At 64.8% G+C, this 22906-nt stretch overlaps 2 protein-coding genes across 2 annotated transcripts in view; both read left to right on the forward strand.

The window, feature by feature from the left end:
- LOC113959327 (LIM domain kinase 1-like) overlaps positions 1 to 1785 on the forward strand; it is an 8973-nt gene extending 7188 nt beyond the window's left edge. Inside the window, exons 4-8 of the mRNA XM_027668264.1 lie at positions 121 to 186; positions 284 to 440; positions 545 to 600; positions 1346 to 1503; positions 1601 to 1785. Coding sequence (XP_027524065.1) covers positions 121 to 186; positions 284 to 440; positions 545 to 600; positions 1346 to 1503; positions 1601 to 1754 — 591 coding nt within the window. The 3' untranslated portion in view covers positions 1755 to 1785. The remainder of the gene's footprint in view (positions 1 to 120; positions 187 to 283; positions 441 to 544; positions 601 to 1345; positions 1504 to 1600) is intronic.
- Positions 1786 to 11392: 9607 nt separating this feature from the next.
- SEPT4 (septin 4) lies at positions 11393 to 22672 on the forward strand. The gene is given in 13 exon segments (XM_027668246.1): positions 11393 to 12532; positions 14506 to 14736; positions 14738 to 14806; positions 15016 to 15109; positions 15226 to 15312; positions 16096 to 16219; positions 17122 to 17256; positions 17324 to 17441; positions 17753 to 17854; positions 18629 to 18725; positions 18847 to 19009; positions 21288 to 21387; positions 21654 to 22672. Coding segments are annotated over 13 exon segments (1416 nt in total). The 5' UTR covers positions 11393 to 12496; the 3' UTR covers positions 21714 to 22672.
- The last annotated feature ends 234 nt before the right edge of the window (positions 22673 to 22906 follow it).

The following is a 22906-nucleotide window of genomic DNA, read 5'->3' on the forward strand; positions in this document are numbered from 1 at the left end:
GTGGGTGTCGTTGTGGGGTGGGTGGGTGTCCCTGTGGGATGAGTGGATGGGATGGGTGCTGGTGAGTAGGGGGGACCGTGGTGTGGGGGTGCCCCCAGTCTCAGCCTGTCCTTCCCCCAGGCCTACCTCCACTCCATGAACATCATCCACCGTGACCTCAACTCCCACAACTGCCTCGTGCGGGAGGTGAGTCCCACCCCGGCCGTGTCCCTGCCCTGGCCCAGGGGGGGTCTCAGCCCCCTGTGTGGCTCCCCTGTGCCTCACCCTCTCTCCACCCCCCCAGAACAAGAGTGTGGTGGTGGCTGACTTTGGGCTGGCGAGGCTGATGGTGGACGAGAAGAACCAGCCCGAACATCTCAAGAACCTGAAGAAACCGGACCGCAAGAAGCGATACACGGTGGTGGGGAACCCCTACTGGATGGCCCCCGAGATGATCAATGGTGAGGGGCAGCGTGGCCAGCCAGGGCTCTGTCCCCAGGCAGGGACTATTGGTGGGGCAGGGACGGGCTGTGTGTGGTGTGGCCTGACCTGTGTGTCCCCACAGGGAGGAGCTACGATGAGAAGGTGGACATCTTCTCCTTTGGCATCGTCCTGTGTGAGGCAAGGACTCCTGGGGCTGGGGTCTTCCACTGGGGCTGTGGTCCTCAGTGTGTTTGTGTTAACCTGCCCCCGTGGTTGGGGTGTCCCCTTTGGGGTTGGGGTGTTTAGAGTCTCCCCTTTGGGATTGGAGCGTACTTGCTGGGGCTTGGGGTGCTCACTGGGTTTGGGTTCTCTCCCCCTGGGATTGGGGTGTCCCTCTGGGAATTGAGATCCTCAGTGTGCTTGGGGTTGGGGTCCTCATTGTGTTTGGGGTCCCCCTTGGGGTCAGAGTCTTTGTTATGTTTAGGGTTATGTTTAGGGTGCCCCCCATCCAGGATTGGGATTTCCCTCTTGGAGTTGGGGTCCTCATTATGCTTGGGTTCCCCCTCTTGGGCTTGGAGTCCTGCCTTGGGCTTGGGGTCTCCCTCTTGGGGTCTCCCTGTTGTGTTTGGCATCACCCTTGGGGCTTGAACATATTACCTTTAGGGCTTGGGATCTCCTCTTTAGGGGTGGGGTCCTCATTGTGCTTGGGTTCCTCCTCTTGGGCATGGAGCCCTCCCTTGGGGTTGGAGCCTCCCCACTTGGGTTTGGGGTCTCCCTGTTAGGGTCTCCTCCTCTGGGTTGGGGTCCTCATTGTGTTTGGGGTCCTCCCTTGGCCGTGGGTCCTCATTGTGTTTGGGGTCTTCCTTTGGGCCTTGGAGGGTCCCCTTTGGGCTTGGGGTCTCCCCTTGGGGCTGAGCCCCCTCCTCCCTCCCTTTGCCCCCAGATCATCGGCCGGGTGAGCGCCGACCCCGATTACCTGCCCCGCACCACCGACTTCGGCCTCAACGTCAGGGGCTTCCTGGAGCGCTACTGCCCCCCCGCCTGCCCCCCCAGCTTCTTCCCCATCGCCGTCACCTGCTGCGACCTGGACCCCGAGAAGCGGTGAGGGGCCGCAGACCCCCCTGGGGACCCCGCGGGCGGGGCACGGGGTGGGGACGGGGCGGGTGGAGCTGCCACGTTGTCCCCCCTTGTCGCCCAGGCCGTCCTTCGCCAAGCTGGAGCAGTGGCTGGAGACCCTCCGCATGCACCTGGAGATCCACCTGCCGCTGAGCTCCCAACTGGAGCAGCTGGACCGAGCCTTCGGGGAGACGCACCGGCGGGGGGAGGGCGGGGTCCCTGCGCCCCCCCGATAGACCCCCACCCACCCCCCCCCCGAGCGGCGGGCGAGGGGGGTGCCGCCCCCCCCCGCAGCTCCCGCCGCCAGCACCTCCTGGGGCTGCCCCCACCCCTCCCCCGGGGCTGGACCCCCGGGGCTCCCCGGATGCATCCCCCCCCTCCCGTCCCCTCACGGGCCGCCCGCCCCGCTGCCCCCACCGCCCCGGGGAGCCGGCTCTCCCCGGGGCCGCATGGCCCTGGGCACCCCCCCACGCCGTAGCTCTGCCCCCGGGGACCGTCCGGGTGTCCCCGTGTCCCCCCGCCCCGGCTCACCTCCCCTTTGCACACCGGGGGCTGCCCCCGCACGACCCCCCCGGACAGAGCCGCGGCCTCGCGGCGGTGCCTTGGCTTTCCGTGAACTTGCACTGCGACATAGGAGGGACCCCCGGCTCCCTCGGGAGGGGGGTCCACGGCCCCCCCAAAGCCCCCCCCAGGGCCTCCCTCCCCAGGGCACCCTCGTAGCAACGCCCTCGGCCGGCCTCTCACGCTCCTCCCGCTGGCACCCCAGTCCCGGGGGGCTGCCGAGCGAGGGGTCCGCGTGGGGGGACACTCCCGTGGCGTGGGGACAGGCACGTAGCGGTCCCCGCCGCCCCCACGCCCCCCTGCCCCGCGTGCACGCCCGGGGGCAGCGCCGGGTGGGATACCCGGGTGGGATGCAGGGCTCGTCTGGGTCCCCTTGGCCCGCGGGGGCTCGGGGCGGGGCTCGGGGACTGCGCCACGCGGTGCTTTTCATGCTCTTTATTCAGGTTCATTTTTCTGTAAGATATTTAAAGAGAAGAGTTTGTATTATTTTTTCATACGACGTAGCGTTTGCCATTTGTCACTGCCTCGGTTCTGCTTTCCCGAAGGGATCAAACTGTGAAGCCTCTCCGCGCACTTTTGCCCGGGAAGTCCAAGGCGACGCCCCCTCCGGAGGCGGGGAGGGAGCTCAAACTGTGATGTACCCCGAGCCGTGAGTCAATAAATCCTTCCCCGCTCGCTGCCCAGCCTGCTTGGCAATCGCTCGCCTCCCCCGGGGGGGCTGGGAGCTCGTGGGGACACTGAGGCAGGAGGGGACGGTCCCCCCTGCTCAGGGGTGTGGTGGTTCTGGGCTTGGTCGCACCCCCGGCTCGGTCACCCCCGTGGTGGCAGCCCTGTCGCCCTTCCTGCTGTCCCCACCCCATCGTGGTTCCTGCCAGGCTCCCCCAGCCCTGTGTCCCCTCCCTGGCCCGGTGGCCCTGCCACGACATGGCATGACATGTCACCACTGTCCCCCCAGGGCGGTGACAGGCGGGTGATGGAGCTGTTGTGACCGTTGTTGCCGTGGAGCAGCTTTGCCTTTGCTGTCCCCTGGGACCAAGGTGGCCCATGCAGTGGTGGCCCGTGGCCCTGCCATGCTGTCCTCTGTCCTTGCCACCTTCCTAAACCAAATTAAGGTCCCCAGGGTGGGGGATCTCCATCCTTGGGGGGTGTTGAGCTTTGGAAGCTGGAGAAGACTTGGAACTCAAGGAGCTCATGGGGGAGTGACAGGGAAGGGACTGGGAGATGTCCCCAAGGATGTCCCCAGGGATGCTGCAGCTGGGGGAGGAGCCTGAAGGGGTTCTGGGATGCAGGCTGGAATGTCCATCAGCAGACCTCATGGTTTATTGTCCAGGGATGCTCAGCTGGAGGGAGACCAGAGGGGTTGAGGAGGTGACAGTGGCTCTGTCCCCTCCAGGGTGGCTCCTGACTGCTTGTCACCCAGTACCCAGTGAAGGACAGGGACAGATTGTCCCTGTCAGTGTCACGGGGCTGTCATGCCACCCTTGGTGACACCACACTGCCCTTGGTGACATCCCACCCTGCTTGCTCTTTGCTCTGGGAGCAGGACACTGTCACTCCCTGGGAACATTGGGGACCTGCTGTGGCTGTCACACCTGGGAAACCCCGTGGTCCCCAATCCCCTGCTGCCTGGGGGACCTCCAGCCCTGCAGTGGGAACCCCCACACCCAGGGGACCTCCAGACCTCCCCAGCCCCTCCCCCAGCTGGGTGGAGCTGTGGGGTGTGATGTGCCTGGTGGTGCTGGTGGCCCTTCAGAGGACCCTCAGTGCCAGGATGGGTGGGCCAGCAGCTGGCCATGACAGGTGGCCACTCAGTCACCCCCATGACCAGCAACTCGTCCCAGACCAAGCCACTGGCCAGGACACCCCTCACCAGGCAGGGAGGTGGCCTTGGCACAGCCCCAGTGGCCCCACACCATGACTGTCACCCCCCCAACCCTTCCCCATGGAGGTTCTTCAGCACCCTGTGTCCAAATCCAGCCACTGGCATGTGTGGCACCAGGTCCCCTGCCAGCCTCTCCCCAGGGGCCACAGCCTGGCAGGGTCCTTGCAACCCCCCACCCCAATGTGGCCTGACACCGGTGTGAGGCCCCCTCAATCCCAGCACCTCTCTGTCCCCTCAGCCACCACCTCCCAGGAGGGGACAAGGACACCCAGACCAGGTCACAGGCCACCAAGAGCTGCCACTGCACCCACTGTCGTCCCCCCCCCCACCAGCTCCTGCTCTGTGCCCACCCAGGGGTGTCCCTGGTAAGGTTCTGCCCAGGCCTGACCCCAGTTTGGGGTGGTGGCAGCTGGGGAGCCAGATGTCCCCACCAAGGTGGTGACCAAAGGCACCAGTGGCTCTGGCGAGGACAGACCAAGAGCTCTGGGTCCAGCCAGGAGCCACCTGGTTTATCACCTTCTTCATAGGTGAGTTTGGGGCTCCAGGGAAGAGGAAGGGTCTGGCTCCTCCCAAAACTGTGGCAGGGTGGGCACTGGGGCTATGGGGACGCTCCTGTGGGCAGGGGCTGATGGGCAGTGGGGTCCTCAGAAGGGGAGGAACTGCTGGGCACTGGTCAGGGCACCCAGCTCCATAGGGGTGTGTGGAACTGGTGAGGGGTCACCGGGGTCCTTCTGGAGTGTCCAGCTCCATGGAGACAGATTCCCATCTCCAGCCAGAGGAAGGCTCACCCACACAGGAGGATATTCCAGTGGTGAGTAGGTGATGCCACTGGCATCCTCTAGAGCCTTTTCCACCTCAACCCATCCCTCTCTGAGCTAGAGGCTGGAATAGAGACATCTGGGGATCATTCCCACCCTCCACCCCTCTGATCCACCATCCTGTGCTGGCACCTGGCTCTCCCTGTCCCCAGAGCCACCCTTTGTCCCCTGGGCACAGCATCCATCCTTCCAACTCAAGACTGGGACTTTCTGTGGTTCTGGAGTGGCCTGAGCCCTCCCTCCATGAGGGACACGGAGGTGTCACTGTCACAGCCTTGTGTCGTCTCCCCCAGCCTGGGCTGGAATAGGAGCCACCTGCTTGGGTCACACGTGTCACCAGGACCTGATGGCTCCACAGGGAACATCCAGACCCCTGAAAACCCTGTGGGGGGCTGAAGCCAATGCTGGAGGGTCAGTACCCACCTGCCTCAGTTTACCCTCTGCCCAGAGCCGGGGTGTGGGATACGAGGATGGGAAGCAGGAGCTGTTGCAGCAGCTCCCTCTGTGTCCCCCCCCCCAGATGTCCCCTGTTCCCTGAGAGATGAGGCTCATCCTGGGCAGATCCAGTCAGGGAAATCCCATGGGACATGCATTCCCACCTCACTTGCCAGCAGTTTTTGTAGGGTCTATGTAAATGTGACATTTATAAACACAGCTCTGGGAATACAGCTCGCCTGTGTGTCGCTGCTGTCCTGCCCCTCTCTGCCAGCTGGGGACACGTGGGCCCCATCCCTGACCCAGTTGGTGGTCTTGGGGGACAGAGGGCCCTGGGAGGGGACAGCCAGGGCAGGCCTGGAAAACCTCAGCTCCTTCTGATGGGAAAAACTGCTTCTCCTTGGTCCCGCTGCCGTCCTCCCCCAGCTCCGGTGCAAAGCCCTTCCCAGGGCAGGTTCCAGAGGAGGTGAGTGATGGGCTGGGAGCTTGGGGTGGCATCAGGGCACTCCTGATTCCCCAGTGCCACCAGGTGCCCAGGTGGGACCAGGAATGGGTAACTTTGGCTGGTGAGTCCTTTGTGAGGGGCTTTTGGGGCTGGTGGCGTGTGACGAGTTGTGGGAAGGCTCAGGACAGGGCTTGGAGTGGGACCACCTGGGCTCACAGGTTTGGATGGCTGTGACTCTGTCCCTGCTGCTGTGCCACCATCCCATGGAACTCACCTGTGTCCAAACCCCTCCAAGGGCCTGGCACAGGCTGGACATGGGGGAATATGGACCCCCCCACACACACCCAGACCCCTTTGCCTTGGAGACAAGGATGGAGAGACCCTGTTGTGTAGGTCTGGGGGCTGGTTTAAGGCTTGGGGAGCCCCAGTACATGGATTTGGGGGACTGGGAGACTCTGGTGTGTGGGGTTTGGATTTGGGAGACCCCAGAAGGCCCCAGGTTTTGGGGCTCTCTGCTGCCTTGTAAGATTCAAGCCCAGGGAGCGACCCTGGCTCAGATCAAGGGAAATAAGCCAAAGGGCAGGAGTTACACTCCAGGTTTTTGGGGTCCACCCTGAGCACAGACCCCCAAACCTGCCTGGACATTGTGCTGGAGCAGAACTTGGGAGGCACCGGGGGGTGCTTGATGTGGCTTATCCCCTCCATGCTGTGAAAAAATGAGTTTATTCCCAGCTTGGAGTCTGTTTGGAGACTGGAAATCGCAGCCTCTGCCCGTCCTTTGGGGAGGCTTTTGGGATGGACCCTTCAGGGCTTTGGGATATGTTTCCCTGGGGGCAGCAGCGAGGTGCTCCTCTCCCACTGGCATTCCTCGGCCCTGCCACCGCGCTGGGAAGCCCCCAAAACTGCATCTGTTGCAACAGAAGGAGCTAAAAATAGTTGTTCTCACGGCGGATGCAGGGAAGCATCCAAATATGCGGCCTCGGGAGCTGCCAGCAGCCGAGGACGGGGCTGACCCCCAGCCCATGCCTGGCTGACACCCTGTGGCCTCTGCCACACCAAATCTTCCCCCACTGACCCTTCGAAGCCCCCCCAGTGCAACCTGAGCCCCCAGGACCTGTCTCGATGCTGGGGCTCTGCTGAGTGCAGGCAGGGGGAGCAGGCAGCCCCCGGGTGCAGGCAGGGAGGCAGGCACAGCAGGCAGGGGGAGCAGGCAGCCCCTGGGTGCAGGCAGCCCCCGGGTGCAGGCAGGGGGAGCAGGCAGCCCCCCGGGTGCAGGCAGCGAGGAGTTAACCTCCCCACGGCCGCCGGATGCAGCATCCTGGGCTGGGCTCTTTCCATCTTGTTTTGGTTTGGAGGAATAAAAGCTTTGGCAGCAGTGGAGCCGCTTCCCAAAATAACTCGGCCTCCCATGGTAATTACAGAGCTCCGGGCCCCGGTGGCTTCCCAGCCGTGCTGGGACCTGCCGGACGGGGTGAGGGACACCGGGGTGCCTCGGGGACCTTGGGGACCTCTCGGGCTGCACCAGCCTCCCCTGGGTGTCACCATCGCCGCGTCATCCCCCAGCCGAGACCGTGCAGCCCCTTCTCTCCCTCCCGCTCCTCAGCTGATCCCTTCAGCTTTTAATGCTCTCCTTGAAGCCCGGGTTGCAGCTCGGTGGGCACTGGGCTACTAGAGAGAGGTCGTGGCAAACTGGTGGCCGCACCAGGCTGTGCCCGCTGGCAGGGCTGAGAACACCCAGCTCATCACAGCAGTTCTCGGCTCGCCCTCCCACCCCCGCGGGCCTCGGGCGCTGCTCCTTGAAGGGCAGGGAGAGCCGGGGCTGAGCTCCTGGAGCCCCCCTAATCCCCGGTAATCTCAGAGGAAAGCGCTGGCTGTGGGGATTAGGGATGTAAACAGCCACCCTCACCTGCCTGCCCCTGCCTGCCCCCACCTACCCCCTGCCTGGAGCCTTCCAGGCAGTGAGGATGGGTCTCCAGACAGCGGAATCCCTGCCTGGCCCCCCTAAATATGGGGTCCGGGTGGCCACCGGTGCTCTCTGAGGCTGTGCTGAGCCTGTGGTGGTTATTTATGGGAATAAAGGGAATGTGGAGCCATCTGGACACAGCCTGGCTCCATAACGTGGCAGGGGACGAGGCTCCAGGCGGTGACAAGGTTGGGGACAAGGCTGAGACGGTCCCTGTGGGGTTACACAGCCTTGGTCAGGGTCTTTGTGGAGCTGGATCCATCTTTTCCCACTGGGGAATTACCACTGGTTTTCCTTATGGGTAGGGAAACTGAGGCAGGGAGGAGGTGCCCGTGAGAGGGAAGCTCTGGGGATGCACGTGGCATTGCCACCCCCCCAGCTTGAGGGGGACAAGGACAGTCCTGCTGTGCAGCTGGACCGGGAGACTGAAATTTGGGGATGGCTGAGGCTGTGCCAGCTGCTCACGGCAGGGAACGGCCCCTGGCAGCCAAGGCTCCCCCTGCCCCTTTCCTGGCCGGAACAGCGCACCCCACGGTGCCCCAGCCGCGGTGCCAGCGTCCTCCCCTGCCCTCGGGGCACGGGGACACAGCCACTGCCATTCACACGAGCTCGGGACGGGGGGCATCCCGGGAAGGGGCTGTCATTCCGCCCCTGTAGTGGAATGGGGACAGGGACACAGAGCATCGGGTGGCTGGGTCCTCGTGCCAGGTTGCCAACACACCAGCCAGGGGCAGGATGGCTCGGCATCAGCCCTGGGAAGGGTTGCAGGAGGCAGAAGCAGGTTGGCATTTTGCAGAGGGAGCACTGGGAAAGGCTGGGATCCAGTGCCCCATGCCCAGTGTGTCCTCAGCCCCTGGTACCCACCAGGTGATGTGTGATGGGTGGTGTTGGCATGTTTTCCCAGTACCCAATACCCACCACCTGGTGCCCAGTGCTCCCAACACCCGGTGGCTGACGTGGATCCTGGTGTCTCCTGCCCAGTACCGGTACCCACAGAGCAATGCCCGGTACTGGTGCCCACTCCCAGGAGTCACTCCCTGGCACTGGGGCTGTTCCCTCTCATCTGTGCCAGTAACTGCTGCTGAGGCCTTGTACCCACTGCCTGTACTGGGCCCTGAAAACGTCCAGTACCCAGTACTGGTACCCAGTGCCCGTGGCCTGTCCCTGGTACTGGTGCCCTGTCCCTGCTGCAGTGCCCTGTTCCAGGTATCCAGTGTTGGTGCCCTGATGCCAGAGCCCTGTGCCTGTTGCTGCTGCCTTGTACCACCACCCTGTGCCCGCTGTGCAGTGCCTGCTGCCTGGTGAGTGATGCCAGAGCCAGTGCCTGACCCCAGGGCCTGGTGCAGTGCCTGGTGCCCAGGCTGGGTGCCGATGCCAGTGCCCAGGACCAGTGCCCGGGACTGATGCCAGTGCTCAGTGCCAAGGCTGGATGATGATACCCAGGTGCTGGTGCTGGTGCCCAGTGCTGGTACCCAGTGCCTGATGCCACTGCCTGGTGTCCAGTGCCTGCTGCGAGTGCCGGGTTCCCAATGCTTGATGTTGGTGCCCGCGCCCGGTGTGCAGTGCTTGGCCCCGGTGCCGGTGCCCGGTGCCAGGCGCTGTTTCCGATGCCGGTGCTGATGCCGGTGCCCGATGCCCGACTCTGCTGCCGGACGCCGGTGCCCGGTGCCGCCGGTGATGCCGAGCGGCCCCCCCCCCCCCCCGCCCCCCGGCCCGCCCCGCCCCGGGGCCGCCCCCGCCCCCGCCGCTGCTATTTCTGCTAATCCGCGGCGGGGCCCGGCCGTGCCCATCGGCAGCCGCCGCTCCCGGACGGCGCCCGGCGCCGCAGCCATGGTAAGGCCGGTGGGGAGCGGGGGCACCGGCCCGGGCTGCCCCGCACCGCCCCGCACCGTGGCACGGGCCCGCTCCCGCAGCGCGGGCCCGCTCCGGTGCCCTCCGTGAAGGTGACGGTGCGCGGGGGCGGAGCGGACCCGGGGCCGCCGGTGCCGCAGCGGAGCGCGGGGGGGACACGGGCGGCACCTGCCCGGGCCCCGCGGGGGAGGCGGGGGGCGGCCGCGGGCCCCTCAGAGCGGCATCGGGGCGGGCAGCGCTCGGGAGCGTCACCTGCGTGTCCCCGCGTCCCGCCTCCCCCCGCCGTGTCCGTGCGTGGGCAGCGGGGGCTGCTCTCGGGTGGCTCCGTGCCGAGCATCGCTCCCCAGCGCGGCTACTGGCAGGTCCCCGGGTTGCGGCGCTGGTGGCACCGCCAGCCTGGCCGGGCCCTCGGCGGGGACTGTCACACGCACGGAGCGGGCTCTGCACTCACCGGCAAGGTCCGGAGACGTCACTGGCATTCCCGGCCCGCGGGAGCTTGTCCTGCATCTCTCGTCCTGTCCCCCCCCCTCCGCGGTGGTGGCGGGTCCCCGGGAACCGCTCGGCAGGGCCACGTCCCCGCGGGGACCTCCGGCCACTGGCCGTGCCCAGGGTGGGGATAGGGACGGCGGGCTGTGGCCGTGGCTCGCGTGGCACCGGGGTGGTGGCCGCTGGGACAAGTGCCCTTGGTGGGGAGCGCTGTGGCCGCCCTTCCCCGGCAGCCGCCGTGGGAACCAACCCGGCACATTCCTCGGGGGCTGGACGCAGTGGAAGCAGGGAGGAAGGAGGGCGGCTGGCGGAGCGTGTCGCAACGAGCGCCTTCCCGACAGGCTCCAAACTGTGGCTTTGGGATGCACAGAGCCAGGCTCGGGAACATCTGTGCGGAGGACGGCGGTCGCGGCTGGGTACCGGCAGGGAGCTGCGCTCCCTTCTCGCTGCATATGGGGCTGGAGGTGGTCCAGAAGGACCCCCGGAGGTGGAGCAGGTGCCCCCCGACACCAGTGCCACATCCCTGTGTCCCCAAAGCAGTTCACGGCTCGGCCGGAGAAATGGGATGAGCAATGGTACCCCCCGACCTCTGCTCCCAGCTCTGAGTGGGTTGGATCTTACCCGTCCCCACGTGCTGAGATGTCACCTCGTTCCCAGCCCGGACAGCCCCCGCTGTCACCTCCCGGCTCACGGGGAGCCACCGCGCATGGTCCCATCCCGGGGTCCCCACGCAGGTGCTCACAGGTCCTTCCAGCTGGAGGATTCTCTGTAGGAATGGGCTGGAGCTGCTGCACCAAGGGATGTGGCTCTTGTCCCACCTGCTTGGTGACCAAGGACCCGCGCTGCTGCCTACCCCTCACCCACAGGGTGCCCAGCACCCTGCTCCTCCGGGAGCTGTTGGGAGACTCAGATTCCCGATGGGATGCTGCTGATGGGTGGCAGGGGAGAGCTCCGGTTCTCCAGTGGGACCATCCCGTGCACCCGGGGCAGACCTGTCCCGGGGGAGAGCCAGGCTGCTCCTGGCACTGCTGGGTTTGGTGGGGGTCACCGTGTTCCTGTCCGGTGCTGGGCTCGTGCCTTGGGGACGCCGCCTGTGCCCGGGGTGCTCAGCCGTAGTGACACGGTGGAGCAGCACGTGCTGCGCTCTGGGTGGCACATCTGGGTGTCACCTTTTCGTGGGCGGGGGACACCTCGGCCAACCCGGCCAACCCAACTCGGCAGCACCTCGCCGCGGTGTTCCCTTCCTCCCCCTGCAGAAACAGTCTGGGGAAACACATCCCATGGGAACGCGGTGCCCGGTGGGAAGCCGCTAAGGGGCAGCCAGGCTTTCCTAGCTCGGGCTGTGCCCGCTGTCCCCGCGTCCCCCCTCTGCCGCAGCCCTCGGGCTGTCGCCGTGCGGGGCTGGCGCGATGCGGAGTGACAGGCGAGGGGGAGGCAGCTCGTGTGCCACCTCTCCGGGGCTGTGACAGCCCGGGTGTGAGGCCGCCTTGCACTCAGCCGGGTGTGTAATCTGCTTACGGGGGCACCGGCGCAGCCCCGGGCTCTCGCTGCCGTAAATCCCTGTTCCTGCCGGCAGTGCGGGTTGGGACGCTTGGAAAGCGACCGAGAGCCCCTGGATCGCGCCTGAGCGGCTCTGATGCATCCCGACAATGCATCAAGGTGAATCAGCGTCCCTGGCGACCCCGAGGTGACAGCTGGGGAACCCTGGCTGCCACCCACGGCTCCTCCTGGGGCACTGTTAACCCTCCGCCTCCCAGGGATGAGCCGGGAGAGCCGAGGCAGGAACGCAGGAGCCTGGGATCCCTGTGGTGGGCAGCGTCCCTGCTTCTCCCAGGCCAGGGCTGTGTCCTTCCCAGGGAGGCCCAGCTCCAGCAGGAACTTGGAGCCGTGTGGGGAAGCTTTAATTATCAGGTGCAAAGGTGTGGAGTTTTAAAATATTTTTTCATGGAAAACTGGGTTTCTCCCCTCAAAGAGGCTGTGGAGCCCTCCCTGGCTGGTGTCTGTGGGGTGCTCCAGGGTGAGGAGCAGGAAAGCATGTGCTGTGCAGCAGGATGGAGGGGGTTTTGTCTGAGGATGGAGGGGGGTTTTGTCTGAGGATGGAGGGGGTTTTTGTCCCAGGACAGAGGGTGTTTTTGTCCTGAGACAAAGGTGTTTCCAAGGACCGAGTGTCCTCCTGGGCTGTAGCCAAGCTGTGTGTTCAGCCCAGGGGTGATGGTGATGATGGTGATGATGGTGATGATGGCAGTAGTCCTGCAGCCCCCCAGTACCTCCCTTGCCACCTTCTTGGCCAACGGTGCTTTTCTGGTCCTTGAAATCTCGGCAGCCGGGCAGGAGCTGGGCTTGGCTCTGCCCCGGGGGTCCCTCTGCCCTCCTGTGCCCCGCAGCCCCCGCAGGGGCCGTGCCTGGCCCGTGGGTGCCCTGGGCGCTCGGCGCGCAGCCTGCCCAGGGTGGAGTTATGCTAATGCCGCTCCCCTTCCCTCGGCACAGCCGGGGCCACTCGGCATCTGCTCCTGGCCACGGGCGACACCGGCTGTGCCATGGCCACCTGCCCCGAGCTGCAGCCTGGGCAAGAGGTACGGGGCACCGACCGTCCCCGACAGGGCGAGAGAGAGGGCAGAGGGGATGGGGGGACCCGGAGCACCCTGATACTGCGGGAAGGTGCCAGAGCCGATGCTCCGTCCCTGGAACAGCCCTGCTGGGGGCTGCACCTGCTGCAGGAGCCCCAAGGATGTGGCGCAAACCCCTCCGGTGCTGCAGCACCGCTGAGGCCATCGGCCTCGCTGGGGGTGGGAGGCGAGGGGGAGCCCCGAAGGGCCGGAGCCCCGAAGGGCCGGAGCCCCGAGGGAAGGAGCGGCAGCGGCGCTGGAGGCGCTCGGAGGTGGAGGTGGCATCACCTCCCACCCCCGTGTGCCCCCGGCCCGGCCGTGCTGTGGCGGGGGCTGGAGCTGAGCCCCCCAGAGCAAGGTCGGTGAGGAAGAGGATGCTTCGCTCTCACAGACCCACCGAGCACTCGGGACCCGCGTGGGGAGAGGGAAACACAGCGGGTCCTGCAGCCCCCGCCACGGGGGCACCTGCTGTCCCCCAGCCTGGCACCACGTCCCCCCGAGCTGGGGGCGCGGGGCAGCAAGAGAGGGGGGCAGTAAGAGAGGGGGGTAGCAGGAGAGGGGGGCAGCAGGAGAAGGGGGGCAGCAGGAGAAGGGGGCAGCAAGAGAGGGGGGCAGCAGGAGAGGGGGGTAGCAGGAGAGGGGGGCAGCAGGAGAGGGGGGGCAGCAGGAGAGGGGGGTAGCAGGAGAGGGGGGCAGCAGGAGAGGGGGGCAGCAGGAGAGGGGGGCAGCAGGAGAGGGGGGTAGCAGGAGAAGGGGGCAGCAGGAGAGGGGCAGCCGTGCGAGCGCTCAGCGCCGGCAGCGCCGTGACCTTGTTTCCAGTCCGCTAATTCCGCGCATCCCGCCTCGCCGCCGGCACCGCTGCCCGCCCAGCGAGCGGGGACACGGCTGCGGGAGGACACGTGTCCCCACGGAGGGCTCTCGCCTCGAGGGCCCCCGGTCTGGGGGGGCACTGACCCCCAGCTGGGAGCCTGCAGAGTCAAGGGCTCCCCCAGACGCGCCGTGCCCCCTGTTTGGGGGTCTCGCTGCCCATGGGGTCTCCTGGCAGTTGCCACGGCAGGAGCTTGGGGACCTTGGTCCCGCGGGAGCTACTGCCGGACATGCCCTTGGGAACGCGTCTCCTCCCGCCAGTGCTCGTAAACAGGATGTGGAGCCATCCCAAAGCCGGCGGCCCCGGCCCTCGTCCCCACCCGCCGCCCCACAGGGCCACCAGCCGGGGGTCGCTGTACCTGCCCCCCCCCCAGCCCCTCCCTGGCGCTGCTGCCTGCGCCCGCTCCAGGATGGGCAGAGCCGGGGAGGGGGTGTCGGGGTCCTGGTGACATCTATGGGCCGGGTCCCCTGCCCTGGCTGTCCCCTGGGACCGCAAGGACAGCAATTCCTTGGGCCATCCCCCACGCTGAGACCCCACAAGCGGGCAGGTGGGGGGGCACGAGCAGACCCTTGCCCACCCTCTGCCTCTCCCCGGCCCCAGCCCCGCTCCAGCTTCCCCACCCCCCACTACTGCTCTTAATCACTTCTTGGTGTCTCTCCCTCCTCCCCGGCGCCCCCTCCCCACCCTCCCGGCAGGCCATGGGGTGTGTGGGGGTCCTGGCCACCCCAGAAGACCCCGAGGAGCGGCAGGGTGCCCAGGGGGATGGTGCCCATCCCTGTGCCCCGGAGTGCCAGGAGCTGGCTGCCGTCCCCACAACACAAGCTGTAAGAGCCCAGGGTGCACAGGACCACGGCTGTCCCCACTGCCATCCCCAGGGCTGTCCCCAGGGCTGTCCCCAGGGTGGTGGCTCGTCCCCTGGGGTGGCCATGTCCCCCCTCTCCTCCCACCCCTGCCATCCTTAGGCTGCATGTGTCTGGCTGCTGCTGCTGGGGTACTCGTGCTGCTGAGTCGGGTGGTGCCACCTCGGGCCGGCACTGCCACCGTTAGTGTCACCTCCTCCCGTGTCCCCCAGATAAAGCGTTTCCTGAAGGAGGACTCGGACGAGGCTGAGCTGACCCAGTTCCTGCGGGATTGCCCTCCGGCCGACAGTCCCAGGAAGGTGGAGACTCCGGAGGGCCGGCGGGAGCCCGGCCACCCCCTGGGCACTGCGGGCAGGGGCCCCGCCGAGGAAGCCACGGACGAGAGGGACTCCAGGATCTTTTCCCGGTCCCGGCCCCTGGATACCCCGCAGCACATCGCAGCCCCCCCCGCCCCCCAACCCCAACCGCCCGCGGAGCCCCTGGGGGCAGCTGGACCCCTACGACTCCTCCGAGGTGCGGGACGCGTCCGTGGAGGGGCGGGGGGGGGGCACACAGGGGGTGAGGGGCTGCAGGAGTCACGGTGGAGGGTGTTCCCATCCTGCAACCACAAAGGTTTAAGGCAGGAATGGCCCCAAGCCTGGGGGGCGGGAGGAGGGGGGTGGCCTGCCAGGACAGGAGGTGTGATGGTGGTGTCCCCTGTCCCACGTCCCCTCTGCCCGCAGGATGACAAGGAGTACGTGGGCTTTGCCACCCTGCCCAACCAGGTGCATCGCAAGTCGGTGAAGAAGGGCTTCGACTTCACCCTCATGGTGGCAGGTACGGGGGGCACAGCTGGGCTGGGGGATGCTGAGCCCACTCTGGAGCCCAAACACCACGGGGCAGGGTGTGGGGGGTACTGGCTACACCCCCTCACCCTTGTCCCCCTTTTCCAGGGGAATCCGGGCTGGGCAAGTCCACGCTGGTGAACAGCCTGTTCCTGACGGACATGTACAGGGACAGAAAGCTGCTGAATGCTGAAGGTGAGGGGGGAACAGTCACAGCCCACATGGGGTGTCCTGGTGACACGGGGGGGGGGTGGCAGAGCCCCGTGATACCCCTGGGGGGCTGCAGCCCCTCTCCCTGCCCAGCTGGGCTCCTCTGAAGCCACATGTGGCCCGTTGCCAGCCACCTGCTGGCCCTGGGGATGGCTCCAAGGCAGCAGGGCCCCCCCCTGCCCGGCACAGGGACCCCCCACAGGGGCTTTGTCCCCACAGGGAAAACAAGCCCTGGCTTGTTGGGCATGGCAGCAAAAATCCAGGAGTCTGAGGGCAGTTGGGATCTGAGGCCAGTTCAGCTACAGGCAGTTTTTGAATTAAAATGGCCCAAACTTGCCCAAATCCCCAGGAGTTCGCGGGGTTTGTTTCATTTGTTTCCGCTGCTTGGAGTGAAAGCCAAAGAACACAATGCAGCAGGAGCATCCCTATGGATCCAGGGACACGGAGGGGTGCTGGGGGTGAAGGGGCATGTGCAGCCTGGAGCTGTGGGGTCAGACACGGGGGTACAGGGGGCCTTCAATGCTCCCACAGCGATGCCACCCCCAGCAGCCCCCCATGCTGCCCGAGCTGGGGTCCTGGGATGCAGGTGGCATGGGTGGGCATCCATGGGGATCCATGGGGATGTGGAGGCCATGGCATGGAGCTGGACAGCCCAGCGATCCAGCAAAGCCACCCCAGCCCCCGGGGAGGGGGTGACACCTGTCCTGTCACCTCCATCCTCTCTTGTCCGTGGTGTCCCCCCCGTTGACGTGTCTCCTGCCACCCCAGAGCGCATCACGCAGACGGTGGAGATCACCAAGCACGTGGTGGACATCGAGGAGAAGGGGGTGAAGCTGCGCCTGACCATCGTGGACACGCCGGGCTTCGGTGACGCCGTCAACAACACCGAGTGGTGAGTCCCTGGGGGTGCTCCAAAGGAGCCCACATTATGTATTACTTTACATTAAATTATTTCCCACATTATACACACTACCCACGTAGGAATATCTCACATCCTTTGTGTGCACGACCCACATCGATTTTCGTGCTTCACCCCATAAACTCCCAGCCAAGACAACAACAGATCCAGGCACGAGGAACAGATATGGAAAGTTCTAGGAATTAATTCAAAAGTTCAGACCAAAACCTACTCAATGTTAACTTATAAGTATTACATGTAAACTAAGTTAACTTAGTTTACCTATAACATGTATAAGTTAGTGTATATCTCTCTCTATATATACACATACATATACATATATATAGTATATATATAGTGTGTTTATATATAGTGTATATGTATAGTGTGTATATATACATTTATACACATATAACTCAACTTATATGTATAATGGTTGACTTATAGGTGTATATATATATATATATACATATAACAACTTATATGTATACTGTTGACTTATATGTACATATATATATATATATATACATATATATATACAAATAACTTAACTTATATGTATAATGTTAAGTTATATGTGCAACCCACTGGATCCTCCTGGACACAGGAATGTTCCAGTGCCTAATACCAATCCTCTAGGACATAACATCAATTAATACTTGTTCTAATGGCACACAAGGAGCAAAAGGTTATCTCTTAACCGTATTTCTCAGGTGAAATCAGCAGCCTGGGGTCAGTAAGGCCTGTCACCACCAGCTGCAGGACCATTCTTTCCCCCTGCACCCTCGCCCAAGAGGGTGGGCACGGCACGAGGGGTGGGATGGGTGAGAGCTGAGGGTCCACAGAAAGCTTGCAAGTCCCACAGAGGACTCGATGTCACCCCACTGTCCCTGCAGCTGGAAGCCTGTGGCCGACTACATCGACCAGCAGTTCGAGCAGTATTTCCGTGACGAAAGTGGCCTCAACCGGAAAAACATCCAGGACAACCGTGTCCACTGCTGCATCTACTTCATCTCGCCCTTCGGCCACGGGTAGGGGCACTGCCGGGCTGGGGGGGCTGGGGAGGGGTTGGTGGGGCTCACCAGGCTCCCCCCGCAGGCTCCGGCCCCTGGACGTGGAGTTCATGAGGGCCCTGCACCAGCGCGTGAACATCGTGCCGGTGCTGGCCAAGGCGGACACGCTGACCCCCGCCGAGGTGGAGCGCATGAAGAACAAGGTGAGGGGGGATCGCTCCAGCCTGGAGCCATCCCGGCGGGTCCCTGGGCGTGGGGGTGCCCTGGGGGTCCCCGCTTGGCTGGGGGTTCTGTCCATCTCCTGCCTGGACTTTGGCCGGGAGCATTCTCCATGGAGGACCATGTTGACCCCGTGGCCACCCAGGACCACCCTGGGGCTCAGCTGGGGGCTGGAAGGGTTTGAGGGGTGTTAGTCTGGGGGGAACAGGCTTTTGGGGGATACTGGCATTGTGTGGTGTCTCTCACCCCTTCCCGAGGGCCGGAGCCCTGCCCTGAGGGAGATGTTTGCCTCCAGATCCGGGAGGAGATCGACCACTACGGCATCCGCATCTACCAGTTCCCCGAGTGCGACTCGGACGAGGATGAGGAGTTCAAGCTGCAGGACCAGGCACTAAAGGTGGGTCTGGCTCCTGCAGTTCCATCCTTGGAGGGGTAGAGCCCCATGGCTAGGAGGACACATCATCCTGGGGTACCTGTAGGACTTTTTGGAGCCGCACAAGCTCTGCGGGGAGGGCACATCACCCTGGGGCACCTGCAGGAGTCTTTGAGGCCACACCAGCTCTGCAGGGAGTACATGTCATCCTGGGGTATCTGTAGGAGTTTTTGGGGCCACAGAAGCTCTGCAGCAGCCCCAGCATTGAGGGGCTGGTACATGTCACACGGGCACATCGCCAAGATCCCACAGCTTGGTGGGATGGGCAAGGGATGGAGAAGCTCATGCCACTGCCCCTGGATCTCCACAGCCTGAAATATCTTGGCAAAGGGATGCTGGACACAGCAGAGGAGATACCTGGGAAGGGATGTGGGGCATGGCAGGCAGGACAGAGCCCTGCTGACCCCCTGTTATTAAAATTATTAGAAATGCCTCTGCCTGAATCAAGGTGCAAATGAGCCTCAGACAGGCCACTTTGCAGTTTGACAAAGAACCTTTCTATGATTCTTTCCAGAGAGGGTAATCAGCCATTGGAATGGGCTGCCCAGGGAGGTGGTGGATTCTCTGTCCCTGGAGGTTTTTAAGATGAGACTGGATGTGGCATCAGTGCCATGGGCTGGGAACCACAGTGATAGTGGATCAAGGGTTGGACTTGATGATCTCAGAGGTCCTTTCTATGATTTTGACAATGTTTAAGACAATGAACAACATTTCAGTCTCTCCCTCACCCTCCTGCAGGAGAGCATCCCCTTCGCCGTCATCGGCAGCAACACGGTGGTGGAGGCCAAGGGCCGGCGCGTCCGCGGGCGCCTCTACCCCTGGGGCATCGTGGAAGGTAACGCCGGGCTGTCCCCAGTGTCCCCACGGCCATTTGGGGACGGGGATGTCGCCCCGTGTCGGTGCTGCTGAGCCCGGGGGGGGGTCGGGGAGCCCCCTGACCTCGGGCTGCCCCGCAGTGGAGAACCCGTCCCACTGCGACTTCGTGAAGCTGCGGACGATGCTGGTGAGGACCCACATGCAGGACCTGAAGGACGTGACGAGGGAGACCCACTACGAGAACTACCGCACCCAGTGCATCCAGAGCATGACCCGCATGGTGGTGAAGGAGAGGAACCGCAAGTACGGGGCTGGCAGAGGCGGGGCCAGGCTGGGCAGGGACGGGGGGGGGGGGGGGGGGCCCCCCCCCGGGGGGGCCCCCCCCCCCCCCCCCGGGGGGGCTCCAAGGGGTGGGGGTGGGGTGTAGTTCCGTCCTGGGGTGGGCAGGGGGTTGGGGAGGGGGCCCTTCCTGTGCCACAGGGCTGGGAATGGCTGGGGGGGATGGGCCAGAAGTGAGGGGGACCCTGTGTCGCTCAGGGCTGGGTCTGCCTTAGGTGGGGATGCTCCAGCAGTGAGGAGGATCCTATGTCACCCTCGGGGCTGGCTGGGGTAGTAAGTGGGACCCTGCATCCTCCCAGGGCTGGGATTGACAGAGGGGGATGATCCAGTGGAGGGGGGACCCTGCATCTCCCCAAGGCTGGGATTGATGGAGGGGGATGATCCAGCAGTGAGGGGCATCCTGTGTGCCCCCAGGGCTGGGGTGGGAGTGGGGGTGTGCTCTACCAGCAAGGAGGACCCCGTGTCCCCCCCGACCAGGGCATGTCTCAGGGGGTGCTCTGGCAGTGAGGGGGATCCTGCATCCCCGTGGGGCTGGCTGGGGGGGGGTTGCTCCAGCAGTGAGGAGGACCCTGCATTCCTGCAGGCTCTGGGGCCAGAGCAGGACCCAGACAAACATCCCGTGCTGGGGCTCTGCTCCCAGACCAGCTGCAGCCATGGCACCCACATCCCCTTTAGCCACCCCAAGATGCTGAGGGAGCCCCCCAAGGAAGGGTCCCTGGTGGGACCCTCCAGCTGGGGAGTTGGAGCAGTGTGGGAGCGAGTGGAGGCTCTGTGGGTCGGGGGGGCTGAAGCAGCGCTGTGGGGGGCTGCCAGGGGCTGTAGGCACCTCTCTAGGCACCTCTAAACGGTCTCTCCCTGCGTGCCCCGGGCAGGGGCTGTCCCTCCGTGCTGAGGCTGTGCTGCGCCGACTGCTCTGCCGACTGAGCCGCGACTGGCCGGGGCCGCGCTGGGCCCCACCCCCCCCCCCCCGCCCCCCCCCCCCCTCCCCCCCGCCCCCCCATAAAGTACTTGTTGGTACCCAACACTGTCTTGGTCCTTCTGTGCCCGAGCAAGGGCCGGGCAGCCGCCCTCGAGGCGAGCCTGCCCCGTGGCTACCCCCCGGCCCAGTGGTCACCCACTCGTGTCCCACACAGACTGCCCTTGGGGTGCCAGGAGGATGCTGGGTGCTGGTGGCATCACTCCTGCTCTCCCAGGGCTGGGGACATGTGGCCCCAGTTGGTGGCACTGAACCCCCCAGTGGCTGGCAAAGTCCTGCCCTCCCAGGGGAAGTGATTTTGGGGTGCAGACAGTCTTTGCTGGGCTGGTGGGGCTGCTCATCCCAGTGCTGGTGCCTGGCTCCAGCCTTGTCCTGCTGCCAGGGGTAGAGGGATCTCCGTGTGCTCCCCACTGTGTCCCCCCTGGGTGAGGAGCCGTGACAACGGGCAGCGACTTCCAAGGCACCTCAAAACGTGGCCAAACCCCGTCCCTCGCCCTGGCACAGCCCCCTGGCACAACAGGACCCCGCAGGGCAGGGATGGCCCGTCCTGCCTGTGCCACATCCAGTGTCCATCACTGGAGGGGCCACGCTGTGGTGGCACGTGGCGGTGGCACGTGGCAGCACGTGTGACCCCTGCCAGCCACTCTCGGTGTCCCAGCCCTGTCGTCACCCGCTGGGGTGGCACGTGGCATCCAGAGGGACGGGTGGGAGAGCTGGTCCCTCCCAGTGCCGTGGGCATGGGAGAAGCCATTGATCCCGGCTGGCTGCAGTCCTGCGAGGGGGGGTGGCCTCGGGGGGATGCTCACTGCTCCCTCCTCCAGGAATGAGGTTGAACGGGAGCTGAGGCTCGGGAAAAGGGATGTGGAGCATCCCTGGGGCTGGCTGGGCACAGGGGTGCCCGGGGAGCCTGTCCTGAAGCAGCAGGGCAGAGAGGGGAGATGCCATGTTTTAAAGCAGCAGAGAAAATATTGGGCCAGCAGAGCCCAATCCCAGTGGGATGCTTCCCAAAATGGGAGGGTCTGCAGGAAGTCCCTGGGTCATCCCCCCCCCAGTGGTGTGTGGCAGGTTGAGGGTGCTGAGGTTTGGAGGGATACCTGGAGCCTCTCACATCCTCAGTGCCTGGAAAGAGGCCTCTTGTGTTGGTGGCCTGGAGGCTCGGGGGCTGTGCAGGTGGGTAGTGGACACGGCATGGTTTGGGGTATCCGTGGGGGAATGTGCCCTCAGGGGGGCTGGGAAAGCATCCTCACCTCCTCTGTCTTCCCACAGCAAGCTGACACGGGAGAGTGGGACAGACTTTCCCATCCCTGTCATCCCCCCAGTGCCAGATGTGGAGACAGAGAAGCTCATCCGGGAGAAGGATGAGGAGGTGAGTGTGGGGGAGGCTGAGCCCCCCCCAGCCCCCCTTTCCCCTCTCTGCAGCCCCAGCCATGGCACATCCACCTGGGCCACCCTTCCTGCACCATCCCAGCAGCTGCTGCTCCTCAGGCCAAGGGTCAGGAGGTGCTGAGGGGCATCAGAGGGTTCCCCCAACTCACCTCCTGCTGATCCCGGCCTGCCTGGGGTGCCTGCCCCAAAGCTGCTGTGGCTGGAGCCGCCGGCACCCCCCTTGACCCCTGTTCTGCTCCCTTCCAGCTGCGGCGGATGCAGGAGATGCTGCAGAAGATCCAGAAGCAGATGAAGGACTCACACTAGCCTCTTCCTCCGCCTCCTCCTCCTCCTGCTCCTGGCCCCCGGATCAGAAATGTTTACATCACGCTCCGCCCCGCCCGGCCCCGCCAGACTCGGTACCAACCGCACCCGCCACCTTAAAGCTGCTGCGGTATCGCCTTATCCACCGCCCAGCGCCGCCCCAGGGGACAGCCGGGGACAGCCAGGGGACAGCCCACCCGGCCCGGGGGTCCCCTGCCCCCGTGTCCCCCCGCCCCCGGGGACAGCTCTGTCCCCCAAGCTTTGGCTTTCCCTGTGTCCCCCCAGCTCTGGGCCACCCTGCTCCCCCTGTCCCCGTGTCACCTCGGGCTCCTGCTCCCAGCCGTCACGTCGACACGGCCCTCGGGTAAGGGGAGAGGAAATGGGGGCACTGGTGCCAGCCCCCCCCAGCTGCCCCGCCGTGGGGGACAGGGCTGCTTGTTGCCTTGGCACGGAGGGACAGCAGCTCCTGGGGGGCACAGGGGACCCAGGGGATGGAGGGACAGCCCTGCTCCTTGTGCAGAGGGACTGAACTTGCCAGTGTCCAGCCCTGTGTCCTCACCCTGTCCCCACGGAGTGACACCAGGAATCCTGGGCCCCGGGGAAAGTCCCTTGAACCCCAAATCAGAGGTCGGGTCCCCAGCCCGGCTCCCCCTGGCTGTTGGCCCTGTAAAGCAATAATGACAGTCCTGTGCCTGTGGCACCTCCCACCCCATGGCAACGGCGTTGTCCCTGCTGGTATTTCGGCCCCTGGTGCCGCTTGCTTGTCTGTGGTGTCCCTGTGTGCCCAGGATGTCCCTGCCCCTGCTGCTTCCTGGTAGAGCATCCCTGTGTGTTCTCCAAGGATGTTCCCATCCATGCTGCTTCTCAGTGAAGCACTGCTGTGTGTCCCCATGTTCCCCTGTGATGTCCCCACATTCCCCTGTGATGTCCCCATGTTCCCCTATGATGTCCCCGTGTTCCCCCACAATGTCCCCACATTCCCCTGTGATGTCCCCACATTCCCCTGTGATGTCCCCATGTTTCCCTGTGATGTCCCCCTCGCTGTTGCTGCCCTTGGGAGCACTGTAGCTTGTCTCCCCCAGGCCGTCCCCATCCGTGTTGTGCTCCCACAGAGCACTGTGCTGCGTCCTTATGTCCCCCCCAGGATGTCCCCACCCGTGTTCCCACCCTGCAGGGCACTGTGTTGTGTCCCTGTG

This window comes from Corapipo altera, unplaced genomic scaffold, assembly GCF_003945725.1.
Source record: "Corapipo altera isolate COAL_440 unplaced genomic scaffold, ASM394572v1 216, whole genome shotgun sequence".
In the NCBI taxonomy this organism is placed as follows: Eukaryota; Metazoa; Chordata; class Aves; order Passeriformes; family Pipridae; genus Corapipo; species Corapipo altera.